We start from the raw sequence: 25,556 nt of genomic DNA, 5'->3' as shown, positions 1-25,556 counted from the left end.
ATACTTCCGAACTATTTACAAAAGCTGTTTTGAATGAATCTTTTAACGTTGAAATCGTCATTTTTCGAAACATTATAGCCCCGAAACCTTTCCCAAGAAAATTACAAAAATTCTTGGAAGTTTATTTGATGACGATCAATCGATTAAACGAAAGGAATTGGCAGATATAATGGGAAGGTTCCGAAATGCTAATCGATTAATTATGATTTATTAAATATATTAATCAATCTGTCTACTTAATCAAAGCTGTCCTCTCGAGCAAATTTCACCGTTACTTTTTGCAAATATATGATTCTCTATACTCGAATTATACAGGTGTTTCATTTTTTTAGGACTGTGCTAAATGGCCGCATTAAAAAAATAACTCATAAGAAATAATAAAATGCGTTTTCGAATGATTAACATATTGGGGCATGGTAATAATTTGAATCATATTGCCGAATGTTGATCTTATCTAGAACTAGATCTTATCTATCTATAAAAATACATATAATAGATAGATAAATTAATCATGTAAATATATTGCATTGATTGCAAATAAACACTTTTGGAGTACTTTGTAATATTTACAAATGAAAACAAGTAAACCCTTCTACAAAGTTGAAGTGTACAAAGTTGAATACTTCTGGAAGACTTATATACAAAACAATTCACAAAGACATCGATTTCCACTGCTTTAACACACAAAGCCATAGAATGCAAATAAACACTTTTGAAGTACTTTGTAATATTTAAAAGTGAAAACAAGTAAACCCTTCTACAATGTTGAATACTTCTGGAAAACTTATACACAACACAACACACAAACACATAGATCTCCATTTCTCTAACACACAAATACATCGATTGCAAATAAATACTTTTGGAGTACTTTGTAATATTTACAAATGAAAACAAGTAAACCCTTCTACAAAGTTGAATACTTCTCGAAAACTTATACACAACACAACACACAAAGACATCGATTTCCACTGCTCTAACACACAAATACATCGATTGCAAATAAACACTTTTGGAGTACTTTGTAATATTTACAAATGAAAACAAGTAAACCCTTCTACAATGTTGAATACTTCTGGAAAACTTATACACAACACAACACACAAACACATAGATCTCCATTTCTCTAACACACAAATACATCGATTGCAAATAAATACTTTTGGAGTACTTTGTAATATTTACAAATGAAAACAAGTAAACCCTTCTACAATGTTGAATACTTCTGGAAAACTTATACACAACACAACACACAAACACATAGATCTCCATTTCTCTAACACACAAATACATCGATTGCAAATAAATACTTTTGGAGTACTTTGTAATATTTACAAATGAAAACAAGTAAACCCTTCTACAAAGTTGAATACTTCTGGAAAACTTATACACAACACAACACACAAACACATAGATCTCCATTTCTCTAACACACAAATACATCGATTGCAAATAAATACTTTTGTAGTACTTTGTAATATTTACAAATGAAAACAAGTAAACCCTTCTACAATGTTGAATACTTCTGGAAAACTTATACACAACACAACACACAAACACGTAGATCTCCATTTCTCTAACACACAAATACATCGATTGCAAATAAACACTTTTGGAGTACTTTGTAATATTTACAAATGAAAACAAGTAAACCCTTCTACAATGTTGAATACTTCTGGAAAACTTATACACAACACAACACACAAACACATAGATCTCCATTTCTCTAACACACAAATACATCGATTGCAAATAAACACTTTTGGAGTACTTTGTAATATTTACAAATGAAAACAAGTAAACCCTTCTACAATGTTGAATACTTCTGGAAAACTTATACACAACACAACACACAAACACATAGATCTCCATTTCTCTAACACACAAATACATCGATTGCAAATAAACACTTTTGGAGTACTTTGTAATATTTACAAATGAAAACAAGTAAACCCTTCTACAAAGTTGAAGTGTACAAAGTTGAATACTTCTGGAAGACTTATATACAAAACAATACACAAAGACATCGATTTCCACTGCTTTAACACACAAAGCCATAGAATGCAAATAAACACTTTTGAAGTACTTTGTAATATTTAAAAGTGAAAACAAGTAAACCCTTCTACAATGTTGAATACTTCTGGAAAACTTATACACAACACAACACACAAACACATAGATCTCCATTTCTCTAACACACAAATACATCGATTGCAAATAAATACTTTTGGAGTACTTTGTAATATTTACAAATGAAAACAAGTAAACCCTTCTACAAAGTTGAATACTTCTCGAAAACTTATACACAACACAACACACAAAGACATCGATTTCCACTGCTCTAACACACAAAACCATCGATTGCAAATAAACACTTTTGGAGTACTTTGTAATATTTAAAAATGTAAACAACTAAACCCTTCTACTTATAAAATTATATCCTCCTGAGAAAAATTTTTGCTTAATACGTTGGCGCATGCGCCTTCCGAACCAGTCATGTGATCACGAATGTTAAAAAAAATTACCTCGGCAAACCCTGAGAGGATTTCGTCAACTATTGACGTGGGTAATTACATTACAATTTATAATAAACCCACAAAAACTAAATTCTTTTCAGTTCGATTAATGTTTTGTGTTGTGTTGTGTTGTATTATTAAAAAAATTAGAAAAAGGTAATACTGGTTAGTCATTTAATTTACCAAATTGACACTGGATTTTTAAGTCAGAAGTTCATATGAAAGAAAAAAAGACTTATGTTATCATTTTTTTTTGTCTTAGTAATTCTTTTATTGGCACCTTTTATTATATAGATGAAGAATAATTTGTATTTATTAAGAATTATACGCACTTATATTCATTACTTTTTAATAAACACACCTTAAGTTTCCTTTCTTTAGATAAATATTTTGTCAAAAACATTTTCAGAAAAAATTAAAATCTACTTTAAACTATGATTGGATAGAAGAATTTTCCATTAAAATAACACATTCATTATCATCTTAGACAAAAGTTAATTTAATGATTTGTCCTTCAAAGTTGACGCTGAGTGAAAAGAACTTAAATTAAGCTACCGAAGTGCGTAAATCTTTTTGTCTGTTTCCGACAAGTTAAATCTTTTGTTGATGCACAAATACGTTTTAAAACTTTTAATTATCGAATGAAACACCGATGTCAAAAGGGAAATGCAGTAATTGAAATTCGTTTCCATTTGAATTATTTTCAATTTCACTTGGTGAGAGCATATTCATATCACGAAAGAAAGAATTCTATTGATTTCATTTATATATAATCGTTTTAATAATTGTTTTCTAATAAACAAAAAAAGAAGAGTTTAAAGTATATCATAAATTAAAGCTCCATAAATTTCTTGAAATAAAACAAATAATTAAAATAAACAAATTAATACGTTATTTTTTTTAAGCAAATGTTGCAGTTAGTAATTTGTTTCTCAAACTTTTCAAAACCATGATTCCTTAATAGTGGGGAATTTTTTTATTAAATTAATAAAACTACATTTTATTCATTGAACATTAAGTTTAGAAATATTTTAGTTGTTAATTTTTGGCATAAACATTTATCAAATATTTTGTATTGATAAATGTTTATGCCAAAGGTAGGTTCGGAGGTATGCAGCATTCCAAAAGTATTCCAGAAATTCTATATTTTTTAAGAAATATCTAATAATTTAAATATTAATTTATTGTTTTGTTAGAAAAGGATTTCATTGCAGTTTTTCCGAATTTTATAAGTACGACATTTTTTTTAAAACGATCCTAAGAAACTTTGATATATGCTGTTTGACATATTCCTAGAGATAATAAGTCTGATGACTTACAATGAAGAATTTACTTCATTCGATGGTAAAAGTGGAAGATGGCGAGTTTTGTTTTGGATGATATAATATATGTCCGTACGGATATTTTGGACTTCATTCTTTTTATTCTCTCATATATTAAGGAAAAGAACGAATATTAAAAATTGGAACTCGGGGTTCTGGGAATCCACTTGTTCTGTCTGCCTTGTCCCTCTGTCTGTGACCAAGATAAATAAAAAAAAATGCGTTGATCTAGATGGATGGAATTTGATATATTGTTTTTCCATAAAATTTTTGGATTAATAGGAGATTTTCAGAGACATCCATCGAAAGAAAGACTGTCTGTCCGGCTGGCCCAAAACACTTTATCTTATTCACTACGAGACGAAAAGAGTTAAATAGATAAAACTCGGCACACAGATTTAAGATCTATTTTGTAGATTCAATTTTGCACCAATTCCAATCTGGAGTTGATCGTCTGTCTATCTGTACTTTCAGAAAGTTTCAAACAAAATAACATAAAAAGCAATGACTAAAATTTATAAAAAAATTGTATATTATTTTGTGATTACAACTGTCAAACTTTTGTTTCAATCGGTTGGGGAAAACGAATCTAAAACACACATTCGATTTTAAAATATTATTAATTACGTGTCAGGATTTAATCGTCAAACACCAGCCAAGGATGACACGATAGATTCAGTAAAAATACTAATTTCAGGCCAAAAATTTGTATTTCATAACTATTGCATACGTATTCCATGCAAGGCGATCTGTAGGATAACATTTTTATTCGAGAATATGCGAAAAAGTATTGGAGATATCATTCTCGCTGATTTTCCAATAAAATCAAAATCATAGACATATATGCAATATGTTTGACAGAGTCATGTATATTATTTTGTGATTTATTGTTTTGTGATTTATTGTGTATTTATTGTTCTTTTTAGTTTCTGGTCTTTATTGTTCTTTTTTGTTTTCTTTTTAGTTTTAGTTTTGTGATTTGTTGCTTTGTGATTTATTGTGTATTTATTGTTCTTTTTAGTTTCTGTGGTTTTAATACACCAATTCCCATACAAAAGTATAAATAAACGCATTTATAGGTTTTCAAGCTCAATCAACAACAAAAACCGTTGTTTAAAAAATATTTTTATCGCCATCAAAGAGTTATGTCCTTGCAAGCTCATTAAATGTTATTTTTTTTTGTCACTTAGAATAATTTCTCTTTGTATGCAAAAAAAATCATTAATAAATATCTGCATTAATATTATAAAATTTGCTTGAAATTTAAGAAAAAATATCAAAATTCTTGCTATTAAACGTATTATGAAAGCGAAGCCTCAAAAAGGCTATGTTTAATTTATATGCTACTAGCCGCCTTTGGCGGCCAGCCGGTTCGCCAATCTTAATGTTCGTTTAAATTTTAATAATTAAATAGCTTTAACCGGAGTTTACCCCCTTCTTCGCCAAGTTGCGATAACGCGCCAAAGCTGGCAATCTTTATTATGCACTATGATTGAACATCTGCTCCTTTGCTTTTGAACATATCGCAAGCCCGTTGTTGGCGATTTTTAAAAATTTTGCCAAGCAGGGGGTTAAACTCCGGTCGTACCATTAAATATTTTACGCAATTCCAACTTTAATAGATTCTTCGGCAAAATATTTTATAACTTCAAATTTTGATAGTCATATAACTCACTCATAATATTATAAAGGCCTTCAGTCATAACGTGATATGTATCTCTCTCATTTTCTGTTACCCCTCGTAGAATTTATGCTTTAAATTAAAGTGTAAATGCTTAATCTGCAGTTAATATAATAATATTTTTTACTGAAACAAAGCATTTTTTTTAATAATATGATTACTGATAATAGAGTCACTGAGCGTTTAAACTTTATGGGCACTAAAGAATATCTTTCTTAAGTTATGTAATATCTCAAGAATTTGTCAACAAAATTTTCTCAGATTCATCATGAACAGATCTATTCATTAACAATGTTTAATTTTAAATGCATCAAACACTAAGAAAATAAAATGAAGCGTTTAAAATAATCGGTCGAAAACAGGTTTAAAAAAACTACTTAAAAAACGATGTACTTAAAACTATAAGCATATACAAAAAAAATATATAACTAACATAAATACAATTTAATTACAAAAGCATGCAACTAACCTAAAAATAATTTGAATCATTGAAAACAGGTTAAAAAAACTACTTAAAAAACGATGTACTTAAAACTATAAGCATATTTAACTAACATAAATACAATTTACTTACAAAAGCATGCAACTAACCTAAAAATAATTTAAATCATCCGTTGATAACGGTTGCCTTGGCAACAAACAGAATGCGCATGCGTGAATTTTCCACTTACGGTAACGCAAATGCGTGAATTTTTCTACGCCAGTTGGGGTAACGCTATGCAGATTAGACATTTTTAATTTCCTTTATTCTGTGTTATTTTAATTCAAAAGTACTTCAGAATGAATCTGAAACATGAATTAATTAACAATGTTTAATTTTAAATGCATGAAACATTAAGAAAATAAACAGAATCGTTTGAAATAATTGGCCGAAAAGTTTTAACCCTAGCCTCATGACTGTTGGGAGAAAAAATCTTACTCATTTGGCGGTGGGGAAAATGGAAGATTTTTTTGGCGGGAAAGTTGGCGGTGGGGAAAATGGAAGATTTTTTTGGCGGGAAAGTTAGTTTTTAATTAATAATTAAAATTCTAATTAAAAATTCAAAAAAAGGGACCCCAGGTGCACATTCCCGACCTCTAAGGTATACATGTACCAAATTTGGTAGCTGTATGTGAAATGACCTGGTCTGTAGAGCGCCAACACACACACACACACACATTGAGCTTTATTATAAGTATATAGATTACTTTTCGGAATAATTTGCGATAAATATAATTTTAGACGACAATTGTTTAAATACAACAAAAAATGGATATTCGAATGCTGAACAAATTTAATCTGATATTACCATTATAATCTGATATCTCACCATTAGTTACATGAGGGATGGAATATATATTGTGCTTTATGCAATGAATATGTTCTATGCAAATGAAATATTTTACGAAAATTATTATTTCAATTTCAGTTAGAGGGCGCAGTAAGAATAGATTTGTTGAATAAAGCCACAATATTTTTTCAATAAATATCATGATTATTTTTGGAGCTCAAAATAAATTCATGAGAAGGAATACCATTTCATCAATCTTCCATTGCAATTTAGAAAATTGGAAATTCATGAATAGAACATTACAAGATAGGAAATCAATGGCAACTAATTTAATAATGATTACTTTTGGTTAATTTAACGGTAATTTTAAGAAATCGTAGAAAGTATTTCAATAATGCTTCTTCTTGGCCTTAAATTTCAAAAAAAAAAAAAAAAAAGTGGCATTATTATATAAAGATCTTTAGAACTTGTTTTAAAACTAAGCCATACTTTGCAATAAATTTTAACTTCTTTTGTTTCTTACACATCTACGCTGACTACCAGTACAGTCAATTATTATTCTCAAAATTCATTGCAATATTATGAATCTTGCTTCAAATATTTTTCTGATTTTTTTTTTCTTTAAAACTTTTGAAACTTTGAAATTCGCAGTCTGATGAGTTTTTGAAGTTTATGTATTAATAATCAGTGCGTATTAGTAATCTTATTACAGTATCTGAAATATGCCATCACAGTTTCCACTCAAGATAGCATGATAATTTGCATTTTAATTGGCTTCCGAAATAACAATCAATGGCTTTGTGAATGATGGTATATTAAATGTTTAGACTACTTAAGAAATCCTCACTAAAAAACCCGAATGATTTGTGCCTATGGGTTAAATAAGCCATTTTATAGCTTTACTTTTCATTACATTCAAGGCAGTTTAAAACTCAAGCAATATATATCATTCCTTTGGCTTTTTTATAACTCTTGCAAAACTCTCTCTCTCTCTCTATACATATATATATATATATATATATATATAGACATAGACTAGACGTTGTATATTTAATTTTCTTTAATATCCATCTGGGGAAAGCAATTTATTTACAAGCAGACTGCACAAAAGCAGAATTAAGAAAAGGAGAAAAAAGGTGATCTCTAGTCTTATATAACATGGGATTTCCGGCCACGCGCCAATGGAATACATGTGTTGATCTTTGACACCTTTTCAAGGGCACCGAATGGATCACTTTCATTTGATACGTAGTATTAATGGCGCATTATATTTACAAAGGGATTAATTAAACTAAAAATGGAATTGGATCACGAAATAAGAGAATATTTTTAAAATGAAGTTACTATGAGCTAAATTAAGATAAAATTTTTGAAATTAATTAAATTGAAATTTGAATTAATATATATATATATATATATATATATATAATTTTATCTGAAGCAGAATGCAGTTTCGAAAACAGTGAACAACAGACTTTCGATTTCGTGACCGCTTTCTTTCATATTAGAGAAACACGCATTATTTACAAGCAGGAGCGACGAGCAACACACACAACATAGAAAGAAATGAAGGAAAAAACTCTTGAACATTTTATCCCTGGTATTATATAACCTGAGATATTGATAGGGAAAATATTTTTTCATAGTGCTAATATATTATGAGATTTCGATAGGGATTTTTGACGCATGTTAATCTCAATTACGGAAAAAACAGAGATCTTTTAAAAAGAATGTGTTTACTAGAAATTTTTCTATCCCGTCACGCAGAGAGTATGAAAGTGCAAATGTAAGCATTTTTACAAATATCCTCTTGAATTATTAAGTAGAAGAAGTGAAATTGGTTGGATCAAGAAATAAGAGAATATTTTAGAATGAAGTTACGATGGGTTAAATTAAGATAAAACTTTGAGAATTAATTTGGATTTAAATTAGAGTATAAAATAACATTACACACACACACACACACACACACACACACACACACACACACACACACACACACACACACACACACACACACACATATATATATATATATATATATATATATATATATATATATATATAAGAGACTCACCGATTTTCTCTTTTTAAATTTACATAATAAAAAGGCAAATACTAATATCAAAGTAAAAATTTGCTGAAATCATTTATGAGTTCAAACTTATAAGATTATTTAGTAGCAATATTTTGAGTCATCGAATTTAAATTTATAAAAATATATCTAACTATCATAGACATACTAGATGTGCTTCAATAATGCTAGAATTGTTAAACGTACTAGAAGATGAATTTTGCATTTGTTATCATTAATTTAAATAAAATAAAATCTATTTCAAAAATATTTATATGTTGCTTTCACAAATTGAATCTGAATTATGAAAAAGCCAAAAGGAAGAGAAGTGCACTTAAGCGGTGGCATCGTTTTTACGATTGGTAGCTTATGAAATATTTCAACGCCTCTTACGTATGCCAATAAATGTATTCACGGAATTTTCTCCGAAATTCTGCAGCCAAGAGAGCAAGTACTTTTCCGTTTCATGCATAAGGGATTTTCGATAAGATTTCCATTAGATTATCTTGAGAGCTTATTTTGACGAAGAAATGGATTGCGTATATGTTGAGACACTTTCTTGAAGGAAGCGTTCTCAATATTTGCGGAATTTTATATCAGAATTTCTCTCATCTCGGGATCAGAAGTATGTGACTTATTTTTTTTTTCGGTTTCTCGTCTGGGGAAACGCCATGTGTAAAAGCAGAGTGTCAGTAACAGCAAACAATAATTCGTATTTCATTTCGTCTTTATTAATTGTGTGGATAGAAACGAGTGAATATTCTTATTCTTTCCCAAGATTTCATCTTTTAGTTTCTCTAATATGTTGACCAAATTCTTTCCCAATTCAAACACCGAATTTACTAAGCATATTTATTATTTTTATAATAATAAAATAATGGGAAATATGAGTTTGCTGTTAAATTTCTTTAAAGGTGTGCTCATTTAATAGTTCCACATATTTTTGAAAAAAAAAAAGACAAAATTACATACAAGAAAAGCAAATAAAGTTAGTTATACCAATTTTTATATTACATGCATATATTTAATAGCAGACCTTAAAAATTAATTTGATAATAGTTAAAGTATATATGATACAATTACCGACCTTTTCATTATTTGCAAGAATTAACGGACGCCATTAGTTTTTGTCCAAATTGCTGCAAATCGATACGGTTCTTATTAGAATTCTGTATTATAGAAGTCAATGTAACCATAAAAGACCTTAAAAGATAGTAAATGTATTTTTTATGAAATTATCAACATTTTCATAGCAGTTGACAAGAAAATTTTATTTTCTCAAGTAAAGAAAACAAAAGATGTAAGAACACGTAAAAATTTGGAAAGAAAATTAAAAGCATCACGAACAAGAATAGAAAAATAATTCTGAAAGAAAATATTGTTGATTAAATAATATTATTATAGTTCGAGGCAGTTAATTTATTTTTAGATTTAAATACCGGAATGATACTGACATAATATAAAAATAAATTAAGCCTCTCTCCTTTAATTAAGTAAAGAAAAAAGATATCATAAAGTCGGTAGAAAAGAAAATGAAAAAAAAAATCTATACATAAAAAAAAAACCCATATAGATCAAGAATTTACGTTTTTACGCTAAGCAAATAATCTAATTACAAATAAGGTGAAAATAGTTTTTATAATGTATAATTTTTAATAAAATATTATTAAACGATGAATTATGATTTTATAAATATTAACTAAAAAATCCATCTTAAATCAAAATAATTTATTTTTTTCATTTTAAAACTATTTTTATTTTTTTAACAGTTTCTTCTGGATGGCGGTTGCATATCTGTTTAACGAACAAATTTATTATTTTACTTTCTACATCCTAATAATTAGAATTTTATATAAGGAATATTATTTAAAGAATACCAAAAAAATTGTTGTAAGTAAAAGTTAGGCAATATATATTTTTTTTATCAACGAATGGCACTTTGGATTTAAGTATTTATATATGTTCTTTGTAGAAAGTAATTTCGTTAAATTAATAAATCTGATATTGGAATTTAGTAATCATCAAGAGTCACTTCATTATGATTCTTTCTTTTTCATTACTAGAGATTAATAAATAAAAAGAAATTGCTGAGAATACATTTTGAATCCGAAATTCTTGTCGAGAATGTCCAAAAAAAATTCATAAATCAGGATTACTGCTGCCGTAAAAAAGAAATAGTAAATGTATATTTCTATAAAAAATGATTTGAATTTTTCTTTAATTGTAAATATTTATTTTCTTTCTAATCAGTAAAACGGATTTTTTTTATGAAATACTAGAACTAGGTATGGCAGCTAGTATTTTCAGTTTGAAATAGATTTATATTTTCATTAACAGATTGAGTAATGCAACGGGTGATAAACCTTATAGGTGTTATTCTTAATTATGGCATTGATACTAGGCAACATATAAAAATTGTACCTGTATCTCAGGACAATATGAAAAATATTCAATAAAGTGTTTTGGGGCTTCGAGGACGCATCGTGTCTCCCAAGGGAGGGGGGGGGCATTACTTCAGACAATGGAATGAGAAGTTAATATACACCGGCGTTGGAATCCTGCTTTCAGATCCGTTTTTGCCAAAGAATCACCGTGTCTCATACATGCTAAATCTATCTTTGAGGGGAGGGGTCCCCTTGCTGGCAATATATGAAAGCTTGGAAGGACAGCTTCTGCTAGAGTGTTCCACTCTTCCTTACGAATGAAGAGTGGAGCACTTTATGGAGAAGAGAGGAGTTTATTTCAGGATTTGAAATTACAAAATCCTTCTTAAATTCACTTTACTTTAGTTTAATGAGAAATGTCCGTTATTAATGTCTAATTTTTAAAGCAACACTAGGCTGTTTTGGGACGGACCTCGCAATTTCAAGCCGCCGTCAGTCGACGAGGATGACACCTGAACTGGTGCCCCTCACCAAGCCTCCACGCCACACCTGCGGGAGGACGATTGGGGCGGATTTAAAGTGTACCAGACCAGCTTCATGACGGTTCTTTGTTGAAATCGAGACTCGAATCTGAAACCCTCCAGTTCCACCTCCGTGATATTACCACCAGGCCACCGCAACCCTAAAGCTGCCCTAAAATAGTCCGATTATTGTTTTATAGTGGAAGTCAACTGAATGAAAAGAGACTATCTTATTCTTCCTTTTCATTAAAAAAATAAAACTTGGATGGTTATTTGACGAGTATTTTCATTTTTTGAGAAGGATTAATTCCATTACAGTTTCAGTTTGAAGCAATGCTTTTAGTGACGGGTCTCTACAGCTGTAATCGCAGTAAAAGAGCTGCATGCGGGTTTGTAATTCATTATCCGCAGTGGATAAACCTTTTCATTCAAAATGGTATAATGTGTATTAGACCCACATATGCGACAGATTGTTAATGAAATTGTATATGAAACTAGACTCCTATAAACCAAATGCTGAATTTTTATCACTAAGCCACTTCGACTTTTATTGTGGAGGATATGCTCTCAAAGATGCACTTCGTCTTCATGTAAGTTTGAATAAGGCAGTAGATCAGTAGATGAATATTGATGGCATTTTACTTATGCCTAATGCAAAAGAATTGCAGATGTGTCATCTATTGAGCCCAAATTCGGAAAAATATATTTCTTATCTAAAAAAAACATGTTTGATTTCCTAAACTCGTGCTTTTTGAAATTTGCGTTGCCATACCGTTTAGAGACATGTTCTCATTTGTCTAAGCATCATTAAGAATAAAACATATTTTTGAAAAAATATGGAATTCTATAAAAATTCTGACTATTAAATTGGATGAAGGAATTTATACTATTTTTTTAAACCTAATGATAGCAAATTATAATAAAAACAAAATTTACGAAATAATTTACTTCAACTAATACTTTCAAAAATTATTTTAGTGAAATTTAAAAATTATGATGGAAAAAAACCTTTAATGTAAAAATCAATTTCCGATAATATAGGTTTATTTTTTATGATAATCAGTAACGTCGAATTGCGTGTGACAACACGTTATTTGATAGATTGACGAGCCTAATATGACATCATATTAATTTGCTCCTGAAAAGCAACCGAAAGAAGCTTATTTTTATAGATATCTTAATTTTCGATTTAGCGCACTTTAAGTCAGGTGTGTTCAAACAATTCCCCATTAATTTCCCACTCATTGACTCATGAATAATTGTTAAAATCTTATTAGTGACATTTTCAAAATAAATTTAGTAGAGTTACATTAATATTTTATAATTTTAGTGTGTAATATTAGTTATTGACCTTACAATGTTCTTAGAAGATTCTATAGAGATATAATACATTCAGTCATTCATTACTAATACAAATTTTGTTCGCAATATTTATTTATTTATTTGTAGTGCCAAAACAGTGAAAACTTTATAATAAACATTGGTTAATATTTTTTTATAATCAAAAGCAGTGATTTACATTAATTGATTTTTTTTAAAATTTGAAATAGAATACTTATAAATTTAAATGATTCTCTCTCCAACACACACACGCATGCGAGTCTGCGAATACATATATATAATAAATTATTTTAACTAGAACAATTACACCATTACTTTCCTAGATCTGATAATCATTCAGAGAAGTCAGGATTAATTATCTAGAGATAAATTGAAAAGAATTATATTGAATTAATTATCTTATCCTTTATAAATTGGTAAAGAATTACATTAATTATGAATTCTATCATTTGCATAGCCTATTTTACGAACACAATTTTAAATTATAACCCTCAATAATATGAAATAAGACATTTCTGATTCTTCCACTTGAAAAGGATTCCAGCAATTCCTTAATTCCGACTTACACTTAGTTGATTGTATGTCACGAACAGGTATTAGAGTTGGTTGTAAAAATACATTTCTAATATTATTCAATTTTATATTTCAGAAGATGCATGCTTTTATATCCAAAAGACCATGATTAATTATGTTCAAGTCATTATCAAGTTTACCTAGAGACTTAGGTATATGATAGAATTTTCTAGGCATTCATTTCGGATTGAATAAGTTATTATTTTCTGCTCGTAGAAGGCTTAACATTATTTGTATTTCAAACTTTATAGTAGCGAACATATTAAAATGTATTCATGTCCGACTAGAATTCGTAAATTAATATGTTTTCTTACTTAGATTATCATTTGTACACCGATTAATCTAATAATCCTCAACAGCATACAAGTTAATCTATTTTATCCCATCCGTTCCATTCGAGAGCTATTCATCAAAAGCAAACTCATTTTATTTATGTACTCCGAAACAAATATACCTTCAATGTTGAAAGGTTCTTTTCACAATAAAAGACGTCTGCAGGCAGGCTATTTATTTGGCATTTTGTTATTAAAAATTTGTTTCAACTTTCTTTTAGAAGAATGTACTTACGATTAAAGTCTAAATATTTTTTGCATAAAATTATTATACACAATGTTTTTAATTCAAATAAGATTTTTGAACTTTTACTGATATGTTAATTTTTTTAAATGTTGCCAAAAATCTAGATAATCATAAAATTTCAATGTTATATTTCTTGTAAAAAAAAATTGTGGATTAAGTTGCACTTTTTTTATTTTGTATTTAAAGAAATCTAGTTCATATCTTTGTATATAGAATCTTAAACTCAGATTAAGAGGTTTAATCATTATTAAAATTCATATCAATATAAGTGAACACATAATTTTTTCATATTCAATCAGTTCAAGATTAAAAAAGATTTATCAAAGTGTTTTGGGCAGCAGATATTCATTATTTCATACAATTGTTACTTTATTAGTTAAGAATCCATTGTCTATGAATATCGATCATTTTGGTTTAGTTTAGCTTTATTAACGTCAAATTTTAAAGCAAATCTAGAGCTAGTTTGGGACGGAACTCGTAATTTTGAACTCGATTAGATGACGAGGACGACACTTGAGCTGGCATCTCGCTGTCCTAACTTCCATACCACACCAGCGGGATCTCATTTGAGCCCGATGGATTTGACTTGCACCAAACCCTCTTATACGACGATCCTTAGGTGTAATCGGGTCTCGAACCTGAAACTCTCCGATTCGGAAGCTGAGACCTTAGCACCAGGTAAGGTAACCTCTTCCCCTGATGATTTTGGAATGTATAAGATTATGTCATTACAAAATTCAAAATTACAATCAAGAAACTTAAACAATTGACAATTCTCCATTCTAATTATTTTTATAAAATTGTATAAAAAATATTATTTCTAAAATTTTTCATTGAAGCATTTAAATGGAAATAAAAATGGATTTTGCATGATAAAATGTAATTGTTTCTAAGTTTCATTTCATTTTTTAAATTTGCAATAACGAAGAGGTACTCCATGTCAACCTATAAATGAAACAGGGTGTAAAAAACAGAACGAATTATACATTCTTTGTTAGCCTTCATTTAAAAAAAAATAATAAATCAAGATATCAGACATGAAAATCTTTCTGTACGTTGAATATTGGTTACGTTGAAGTATAAGTTTATGTAAATCTCAAACCTTATTAAGCGATTATTTTGCTTAATTTTTCTAAATTGTGTCAAAAAAATGTGTAAAAAATTGTAATCAAAATTAGGACTCAGAGCCATTTTGTAATAAACGATAGCTTTATTTAAATTATTACAATAAATAAGAAAATAATTGCATCCCTTTTGATAGAATAGTACTTAATTGGCACTGAAATCATAAAATACTTTCCAAGAAAGGGGAAATAAAGAGAACAAAACCAAAATTTTCGAGAGTGGTCTCCCGAAAACTTTCTCGCATACTTTTCAAAACTGAAACCTTGCATAGTATTGATGAAGTATTAATATTTGGCATAAATTGGAATTTGGCACAATCTATAGCACCTTGGCGATTAATATCGGGCATGTTACTAATACCATCAAAAATCGATTTTTTTTTTATATTTAGAATTTTTTTCATCTGAATGAAATTAAAATTACGCATAGAATTACATTATTAATTGCAAAATTGCATACCAAATATTATATAATTAAGTCATTGAAGTTTTGACCTATTGTATTTATATGCATGCTGAGGTACAATTAGACAGAAAGTCAACCTTGAGGGATTTGGTTTAAAACTGATTGGTATCTACACAGTAAATATTAAGTTTATGCGTCGCATTGTATTTACCTAGCCCTCTTTGTTTTATAGTCACCATGTTAAATTTTATTCGGGTAATCGAGTGCTTTTACTGAATGGATGTTGTACAGAATTTGATGGATATTTACAAATTTGTTGAAAAAAAACTATATGCCTAATTTTATCTGACGAGCTCAAAGCGTTTTTGTGTTGTTTTTGTTATAAAACATATAGACATATTACCAAAAACATGTTTTGAGAATTCAAGGAGGTCCAAAACATAGAGAATTCGTCAAAATCTCGAGTTCGAATTACTTGACGATTACAATACCTTCTCTATAATTCATATAGAAAAATCATATCACTGAATCTGCATTCTGCCTCGGAGGCACACGGATAAAAATTGAATGACCAGACCGCCGCTACATCAATACTAGCGAGAACTGTGGTTGAGTCCTAAGGGCCATCACCGGCCACGGTACAAACTTTCTCTAAGGAAGTACGTGGGAGGAGACAGACCCCCACCTATTCGTGTACATTCCAGAATGGCGAGAACCAATCACCATGCCGAGAGTTTCTCATCCTCAATTGCGAGGTGTCCTCATGGGGGAAATTCGTATAGAAAAGTGAAAATGTATTTTACCATATTCTTTAAACAAAGAAATGAAATCAAAGGAAAGAAAAATTTAGCAATAGTAAATATATGTAATGCAAATAACATATGCAATTAATATTATGGGAAACAATCTTGTAACAGTAGAATAAAAAATGAGTAGTGGCCTTATGCATTTAGAAAACTGTAATATTTCTGAAATGACATAGAAATGATTTTGTATGTATAGTGATAGAGCAGTTAGTATTTACTTCTTGACTGTCAGAGCTTGTAAAATTATTCTTTAGAAGTGGCTCGATAATTCTTCTCTTCTTTCAGGAATTTCTTTTTTTAATGTTTTATATTTTCTTTATGAGTGAGTTTATGCATGATTTCAGCTAAAAAGAATTCCCTGCTGAAAGCAATATTTTAAACGAGTTTAACTATAGATTCAAAGATGCGTTTACAATACGTGGGAAGAAAATCGTTTGTTTTATACCATTTTCCTGAATCAAATCGGGGAAAACTTCCAATATCTTTGATTATTGTAAACAGAAACGGTGCATCGCTTCTTCTTAAACTTGTTTGTGTAGGAGTGAATTTGAAGGGTAAAAAAATTTAATGAATGAATGAACTTCAAAATATTTCCTTGAATGATTATTTTTTACTTGATAAATTGAAAATAGCTTTTAAGTTCCGAAGTTTTGAAAAGCATTGTAAAATATTTTGATTGCAATGTCAGGAGACAATTATAATAAAGTTTATATACTTGACATTTAAGAAAACAATTGAAACTTTTAATTGATAGTTATTTAAACAATTTTCCCCTAAATTTAAATGAGAAATTACATATTAAAATTTTCTGTGGGTACAGAAGAAGTGCATTACTCTAAATCTCTTAGTCTGAATTCAAAGATAATGTGAGACTGCTTCTAGACAAGATAATGATGTGAGATAATGCTTCTAGACAAATTAAATAATGACAATTTTTATTTAAATGTATGAGATATTTTTTTTTATCTAAGAAATATATCCTGTTTATTCTATATGTATATGTATAACCCTTATGTTCATTTTGTATAGTATAGCATACATACAACTTTATAAAAATATACTACCACTATAAAATAATTTTTAACTTAGTTTTATTATTAATTAGTTTATTAAATTATTAAATTAGTTTTTATATATACATACCGATATACATTTTTTTTTTTTTTGCTTTTCTTCAAAAAAGCAATTTTGCCATGATATCAGACTGATATCGGTTCTCGAAATTTAATAAAATTCTACAAGTTAGTATTACATTTAATATTTAATTTCTCACACATTGTTCAAATTATATTTGGAAGTTTAACCTTAATTCTTTTAAATTATTATCTGGATACAACCTAAAAGTTATTACATCAAATGAAACATATTTGTTATATGCGTACTGTATTATTTATAAAGAATTTTTAAGAAAAATAATGTAATTATATATGTTACTGTTAAAGTGTAGAAATCAGTTAATATTAAGATTAGTTATCTAATCTGCACATTAACTAGAGTCATCCGTTAAAGTGCGAAAAATTGTTTCATTTCTCAAATTGCCTAGGTAATCTGCGAATTATCTAGATAATCTGCACATTGCCTATTAGACTCTCTTTAATCTGCACATTACCAACTAGGCACTCGTTAAAGCAAAAATGAAATCTTTGCTGGAGAAACATGAGTGTTTCTGTACCCTTAAATTAAATGTTATTCATTTATTTATTTTGACATCTAAAGAATCAAATTAATACAGTCGCACAATCAACACATTAGTTGATGGAATCAATCCTCAATCAATTGAAAAAAATTAAATACAAAGAATCAAATATCTATACTTATATAAAGTTCAATGTGTGTGTAGGTCGGCGCTCTACAGGCCAGACCGTTTGATCTATAGCTGCCAAATTTGGGGCATTTATACCTTGGAAGTCGGGAATGTGCATCCCTTTTTTGAATTTTTAATTAGAATTTTAATTATTAATTAAAAACTAACTTTTCCACCAAAAAAATCTTCATTTCCTCGCCTCCAAATGAGTAAGGCTTCAGTTTTTTTCCCACGTCAATAAGATTAGGCTTAACATTTTTCGACCGATTATTTCAAAGGATTCTGTTTGCTTAAGAAAACATGTTTGAAGCATTTAAAATTAAACATTGTTAATTAATAGATCTTTCAGATTCATTCTGAAGTACTTTTGAATTAAAATAACACAGAATAAAGGAAATTAAAAACTTCTAATCTACATAGCGTTACCCCAACTGGCGTAGAAAAATTCACACATTTGCGTTACCAACTGGCGTTGAAAATTCATGCATGCGCATTGTGTTCTGATTGTTGACAGCTATTTTATACGGATGCGGACTTGATTTAAATTATTTTTAAGTTAGTTGTATTCTTTGTATTATATTAATTGCAGATTATTCATTTCCTCTTTTAATTTAAAGCATAAATTTTACGGGAGCTAACAACAAAAATTAGAGATATACATATTACATTATGACTGAAGACCTTTATAATATTATGAGTAAATTATATAACTATCAAAATTTGAAGTTTTAAAATATTTTGATGAAGGAGCTATTAAAATAGGAATTACATAAAATATTTAATTATTAAAATTTTAACGATCATTTTGATTGGCGAACCGGTTGCTCGCCAAAGTCGGCTAGTTAATAATAAAATATTAGCAATAAAGGGAATTGGCATAATGTAATTTATTTATTTTTCAACATCTAAAGAATCACATTAATATAATCAAGCAAAGAAGAACATTGATTCGCGTGGATAGAATCAATCACTGAAAAACTATAATACAAAGAATCGAATAGTTTAACATATTATTACATTTACGAAAATAAATTTTCTCTATATATGATAAAAATATGTTTCTTTATTGGTGCATTCTAAAGATTGGTGATACTTAAATGTGCACATTACCTAGTTAAAATGTGGAAAACTCTAGATTCTGCATTTTAATGGAGTAAATTAAACTTGTATCTATTTCGCATCTTTGTTCACTTTGCATCCAAATATTTTGCATCTAGTTTCTTAATGTCCTGCAAATGGAATCGTGATAAATGAGTAAAGTACATTCGATTATTCTTTGGATTCTATATTTTGTTTTCTTTCTCATAGTCTTTAAGGGTAGGAATTTTATACAGAGATCGGTTTTAAATAAGAACTAGGAAATATTTAAAATTATTAATATCAGGGCTGTAATCAGAATACATGGTAATCTAACAAACGAAAAGGAATAATAAACTGATTCAGAATGAACAATACTGCAACCCTGTTCTATTTCTAACAATCTACAAATTATACTGAACAGAAGGAAAACGCGGTACTTCTGAAGAAATCTTAAAATTAAAAAAGTTAGAAAACTCAAATTAAAAAATTCCTACATATGTTTAACTCGCAAAAAAAATCGCTAGAAAGTAACATCTTTTCCTTTAGATATTTGTATTTCTAGGCGACTAACGACTAGACAAGTGCTTTTTTCACGACTGGATACAAGTGCTGGCAAATTGGTGAAATGCAAAATCTGCTAGTTGGTCAAATTCATCATAATCTGGCCCATTGCATCTGCTTTTAAATGAGCTTACAATAAACTACAGTAACGTATGCGCATTCGGTGCATCGAATATGTACATATTTCAGTAATTTACTTACATATTCAGTAATTACTTTCAGTAATTTCAGTAAATTACTACTTACTTATCATTGCACATTCCACTTGCAGATTTAATTTCTTAATCAATTCTGAAATGTCCCAAGCGCCCTTTCAACGAAACTTCGGCGGAAACCAGAGGCGCCTATATGCCACTGCAATTTTTTTCTTGTGTTAAGTGTGGTTGATTTATTACTAGAGGTGCTGCCTCTGTTGATCAGATACGCTGTACCAGATAGTCTTAGGAAAATTCATTGTTTGTTTTGTTTGTTTCTTATGGCACTTGCCACTGACAAGCCCGCTGTTACGAAGACAGCGATTTAAGCCTGAGGGGGAAAGTCTCTTATTTTTTATAGCAGCGCCAACTAGGGCCAAGAGTACGACTTTGCCATTCACGCATCATTCATTCGCTTGCACAACCCCTTTTTACAGGAGGGCACATTCACACATCTCACAGATAGAACAACAGAAGAACAACCATGCCCAAACCGGGACTCGAACCCGGGACGCCCAGATCACGGGGAAGACGCGCTACCCCTATGCCAGGACGCCGGCAGGAAAATTCATAAGTGTCTAATAAGATGTCGATTGTCTGCTCAATAGTTATCAGCTAAGTGAGAGCCTTGTTTGTATATTGATTCCTTATTAATATGGGATGTAAATGCGATTTTTGAAATTAGGAAGATATAGGGAGTTGTTCTTATACTTGAAAATCAATTCGGATGTTCCAATATTCTGAGTTGCCAGAACTTGAATAATCTTAAGAATAAAATGATTAAAATGTTGATTCGATTAATGTAATTTTTGGATTGAAGTGGCTTGCGTTATTAGGCATGTTCAAGTATAACCCAGAAACATCTTAAAATCAAAAGTATGGAGTTCCAAGGCAATAATCGATAAAATTGTTGGATGTTTTTCATCCCTACATCCAAAAATCATTCTCTGATACAGTATGGCTTATGCACATTCTTTATATTCTGTTCGTGACTGATCAGTATCCTTGATAAGTTATAAGTGGATTGGAGACAATTCAATGGCTTCCCAGATCACAAGAACTATTCCCTATTAGTTTTTTATTCGCCACTTCCTGATATATATATTTTCTGCTCTATAATTTCCAGTTTGCAAAACATGAGCAACCAGTTCAATGAGACACTAGTTAACTTTATCTAGCTGTACAGACATTGTACCATTCTAGGTTGTGAGCTGGTAAAACTTACTGCATAAAAAGACAATTAGGATTTTATTCCGTCCTTTTCTAAAGTAACATATCTATGCTCTAATCATTTAGTAGATTCAAGCACTTACAATTGGATATTTTATTTATATTAAGCAATTTCAAGTCTAATATCTATATAGGTGGTCAAGTAAGAGCACAGAACTTATCTTTCAAATGTACCAAAAGAAGGGAAAATTGAATTATATTTCTTTGTCAAAATCTACTTAACATTTCTTTCCTCCTGCCACGTTAGCTAGATGTTGAACCAAAACAATTTCTCTTAAATTTATAGGGGCTTCAATTCGTCAGCGGGCATATCAGGTTTCAATGGCATTCAGTTTCAATAGCATCGGTAAATTTTATATATCTTTGAAAATTCATAATAACTTTTCTCATACGAATGTGGAATATCTCACCACTTTTCCCATTTTTTAAAATCTTCGTCTGGGAAAGATTTAAGTTATACCATATAAAATAACCACATATATATAACACGAGAAACAAAATTGCTACGAAAGTAACACCATTTCCTTTAGATATCTGTATTTCAGGACTTGATATAAGTGTTGATTGTCTTTAAAACTCTCTATCTCATAAAAATTCTACGTTGATAGGAAACAAAATATTCCTCAGTGAAATATTTACATCCCTTATTTACATCGGGTACCTTATTTACATAATACCGCACGTCTCTTATTTACATTGTATTCCTAAGCTAAATTTAGTTAATAATCTGTTGCTTCGCTTCAAAAGTTTGTATCTCATAGAACTTAAGCTCACAGGAAATTTAAATTATAATCGACCATGTATTTCTTGAGTCATCTATTGTGACAAAAATTCAAATCTTCAATGCAAATAAAGTGTATATTTCTCCAAAACTAGAACAATTATAGAATTTGCTGCCTACTAATTTGAAAGCAGATAGGATGAGCAAATATTTGGCAAATTTGACATATCGAAGCTAAGGTAGTATTTACAATATGTCCAATTGCAATTTTATCGTCAATTCGATTTTGTACTTCACCAGTGTTTCAGGGTTGTAGCTTCCCAATATTGTTGAAAACGATGAAATTACTTTATGTAAATTTATTGACACATTCTTCGTTTACCAATCTAGACTTCAATATTTGTAGTTATCATCACATGTGATGATTGTTCACTCTTTTGATAAAAATCAACATAAGAGCATGAATTTAATCTTTCAGAAAGAGAGATAGTTTGTTTCATAATCAAACTATTTAATCAAATAGCTATATATTTTATATTTTATTCGATTAAATATTTTATAGCATGAGATACTCACGGATGTTTTGCACAACATATACAATTCGTTTCTCACTCTTTTTGGCATGTTTATTTTAATGAGGTTCTAGTTATAAGAAATAAGGAAACAGGAAACATTATGTAGAAAAAACAATCATATTAACATGTTCTTTTTGTCAAGTAGAAAAAAGTAAAAGCTATTTCTAGATTGTATTGACTATTCATTGAAATGAAATTCCAAATTCCTTTCTTTTATTTGGTATTCCTTCGAACGGATTTTTTAAAAAAATTATTTGATTTCAGAGAAATATTTTGATTCTTTGCTTCGCTTTTTCAAGCTTTCTTGCACATAGCAATCATAAAACCAGCATCAGTCTTGGGAACATCACTGAAGGGAAACCATCTTTCTTCTTTTTTATCGAAGTAGAGAGCATCTGTTATTTGCGTCATCGTTTCTGTAGAAAATCCCCCCAAAACATAAATGTTTCCATCTGGAAGAGAAACATTGTTTTAAAATAATAGACATTTATTCAATAATAAAAGGAAATGAAATAATTGCTTTGAGAAATTTTTGTTAACATTTATAATAATTTGGAGGGATATGTAAGTACTATCCTTGATATTGTTACAAATCTGTAATGTTGCTTCCCAGTATGGTTAGCTCAATCATTGGAAAGACTGTTTTACGATCAGCACTTTTGGATTCTGATCGGATGCCGAGTCAGTGATCTCAGGAGTTGGCGGCAAACTTAGCGAATATTTGGAGATTTGACGACGAATTTAGCGACTTTGGCGACAAAATAGATAATACTGGAATCTTTCGGAATTTTGATGATAGAGCCAATACGAACCGAGATATGCTTGATTATTCCAGAACCTTCTCTGCCCAGATTCGGAACTATAAGAGGCCGACAGTCTAAGCTGAAGACAATCGTGGAAATAATTATCGAAAGGTTTTGAGACGCAAAGCGAGTCAAAGCCGAATAGTTTCATCCGTCCAGCGAAGCACTAGCGTTGTGTGGAGCTCAAGCGTTTGCTGAATTCAGCTATGTGCCGAATCCTGGTTTTTATTATAAAAGCAGCATCTAGTCGTGTGTAGAGTAGTCATTCGTATAGTAGGGAGTCAGCAGTTGTATGCGGATAAAGCAGGGATACAGTGGTGAATTGCAGGCGTTTGGAGAGACCATGGAGTGAAGCTACTTAGATTCCCTCCTCCTGGTGAGCTTTGCCTGGTCGATTTGTGTACTGTGGTTGTTATTACTACCGATTACTACTTGTGGGCTACTGTTTATTGTAATGTCCTGTTATACATTACGTGTGTTTGCCTCGGCTGTGTATTTGAAGTATCTTATTCTGCTATTAGTTACTATAGAATTATGCTGTAGTCATGTGCGTAATTGTAATATTTGGTTCTTGTAAAGTCCTGAATTCGCTGGAATTTCTTTAATAAATATTTTTTTTACTTTTATGGAACCGTTTCTTCATCGACTAACAAATCGAAAGAACCCCGAATTCATAACAATATTTAACTTAACAAAACAACCAACTGCGCTATAATTTCTATCTGGGGCAACAAAGTAAATTCTCAATGTTTGATTATTTGTCATTTGATTATATAGCGAGCAAGTGATTCTGACATAAAGGGATCAGATTTCTGTTAGTGTAAATCAGAAACTCAATTTGCATTCTACTACTAGAAGAAATCCAAACAATACTTCTAAAGTAGCTGGTATTAGCAAAGCATGATTTACTTTTACTCAACATTCTAAAAGTTAACTTCTGGTACATCAAATTCTATTCTCTTTGTCCTATAACATATTGGAAAATGATATATTGTTAGAAACTAACATTTTTAGTAAGCTCTATCTTAAGAATAGGCATACAATTATGTGTTGAATTGAAAAAAAAAAAAAAAAACAGCAAAAAAGAAGATCTTTTTTTTACTTTGTACCAATAAACATTCTTTGAAAATCATTATTTAAATATTTTAATAGCATATATAAAGAATTAATGAACATTTGCATGAAATAATCTTACAAAGAGCCAGATAAATAAGTAACTTTTAATAAAAGAATTCAAGCAATAAATTGTTGAATTGTTTGATTGTAACAACGATCGCTGATCTTATTATTAGATTTCAAAAGAGGTCTTTTCAAGACTCAAAATAGTATTTTGTATCTTCTTAAAAAAGATATAATCATTCTGAAAAACTTTTAGTTTAGTGAATTGCACTAAACCAGAAATAGAAAAAAAATGTTGAAATATTTTTTAATATTCTTTCAATATAACACTCGGTCAAGACACGTATCAGAATTTTTCTTTAAAAAATGCTGAAGTTAATCTAAGATTTCTGTCACAATTATTCTGACAATTATAAAATTGCAAGTGTAAATATTTGAGTAAATTACCTGAAACACTAGCTACAGTATTGTGACACTTCAAAGGCATTGGCGAGTCTTTTTTCCACTTCGTGTCTTTCTTGGCGTCTAAACGATACGTGTCCTCTTGGCTCTCCAAGATGTAAGTGTCCCCTTTCCTCACACGCACTGCACCACCGACACACACTAATTGTTCTCCGTCACACAGAAGCGTTGCGAAAGCCAATGGCTTGGGCAATTTGAAACTTTTAAACCATCTGTTAAGGAAATGAATATTCATATATGCTTGCACATTGCCATGAATACTTAAAACACGCGATTTTAAATTACATCATTGATTTCAAAGGAGTTGTTTTAATAAGTTCCTGGAGTTTCCCAAAGTCTGTTTAGTACAAAATTATAAAACTGTTTATTGTTCTAAAATAATGATATTCAAAACTTCATAATACGGTCA

At 29.7% G+C, this 25,556-nt stretch overlaps 1 protein-coding gene across 1 annotated transcript in view; it reads right to left on the bottom strand.

Moving 5' to 3' along the window:
- Positions 1 to 23,057: 23,057 nt before the first annotated feature.
- The window catches only part of LOC129959165 (kelch-like protein 2), a 69,155-nt gene continuing 66,656 nt past the window's right edge, over positions 23,058 to 25,556 (bottom strand). The window contains exons 11-12 of the mRNA XM_056071991.1: positions 25,133 to 25,359; positions 23,058 to 23,215 (exon numbers count right to left, since the gene is read on the bottom strand). Coding sequence (XP_055927966.1) covers positions 23,058 to 23,215; positions 25,133 to 25,359 — 385 coding nt within the window. The remainder of the gene's footprint in view (positions 23,216 to 25,132; positions 25,360 to 25,556) is intronic.

This window comes from Argiope bruennichi, chromosome 2, assembly GCF_947563725.1.
Source record: "Argiope bruennichi chromosome 2, qqArgBrue1.1, whole genome shotgun sequence".
Lineage (NCBI taxonomy): Eukaryota > Metazoa > Arthropoda > Arachnida > Araneae > Araneidae > Argiope > Argiope bruennichi.
Note: the sequence above shows the minus strand (reverse complement) of the source record. Positions and strands in the feature narration are given on the sequence as shown.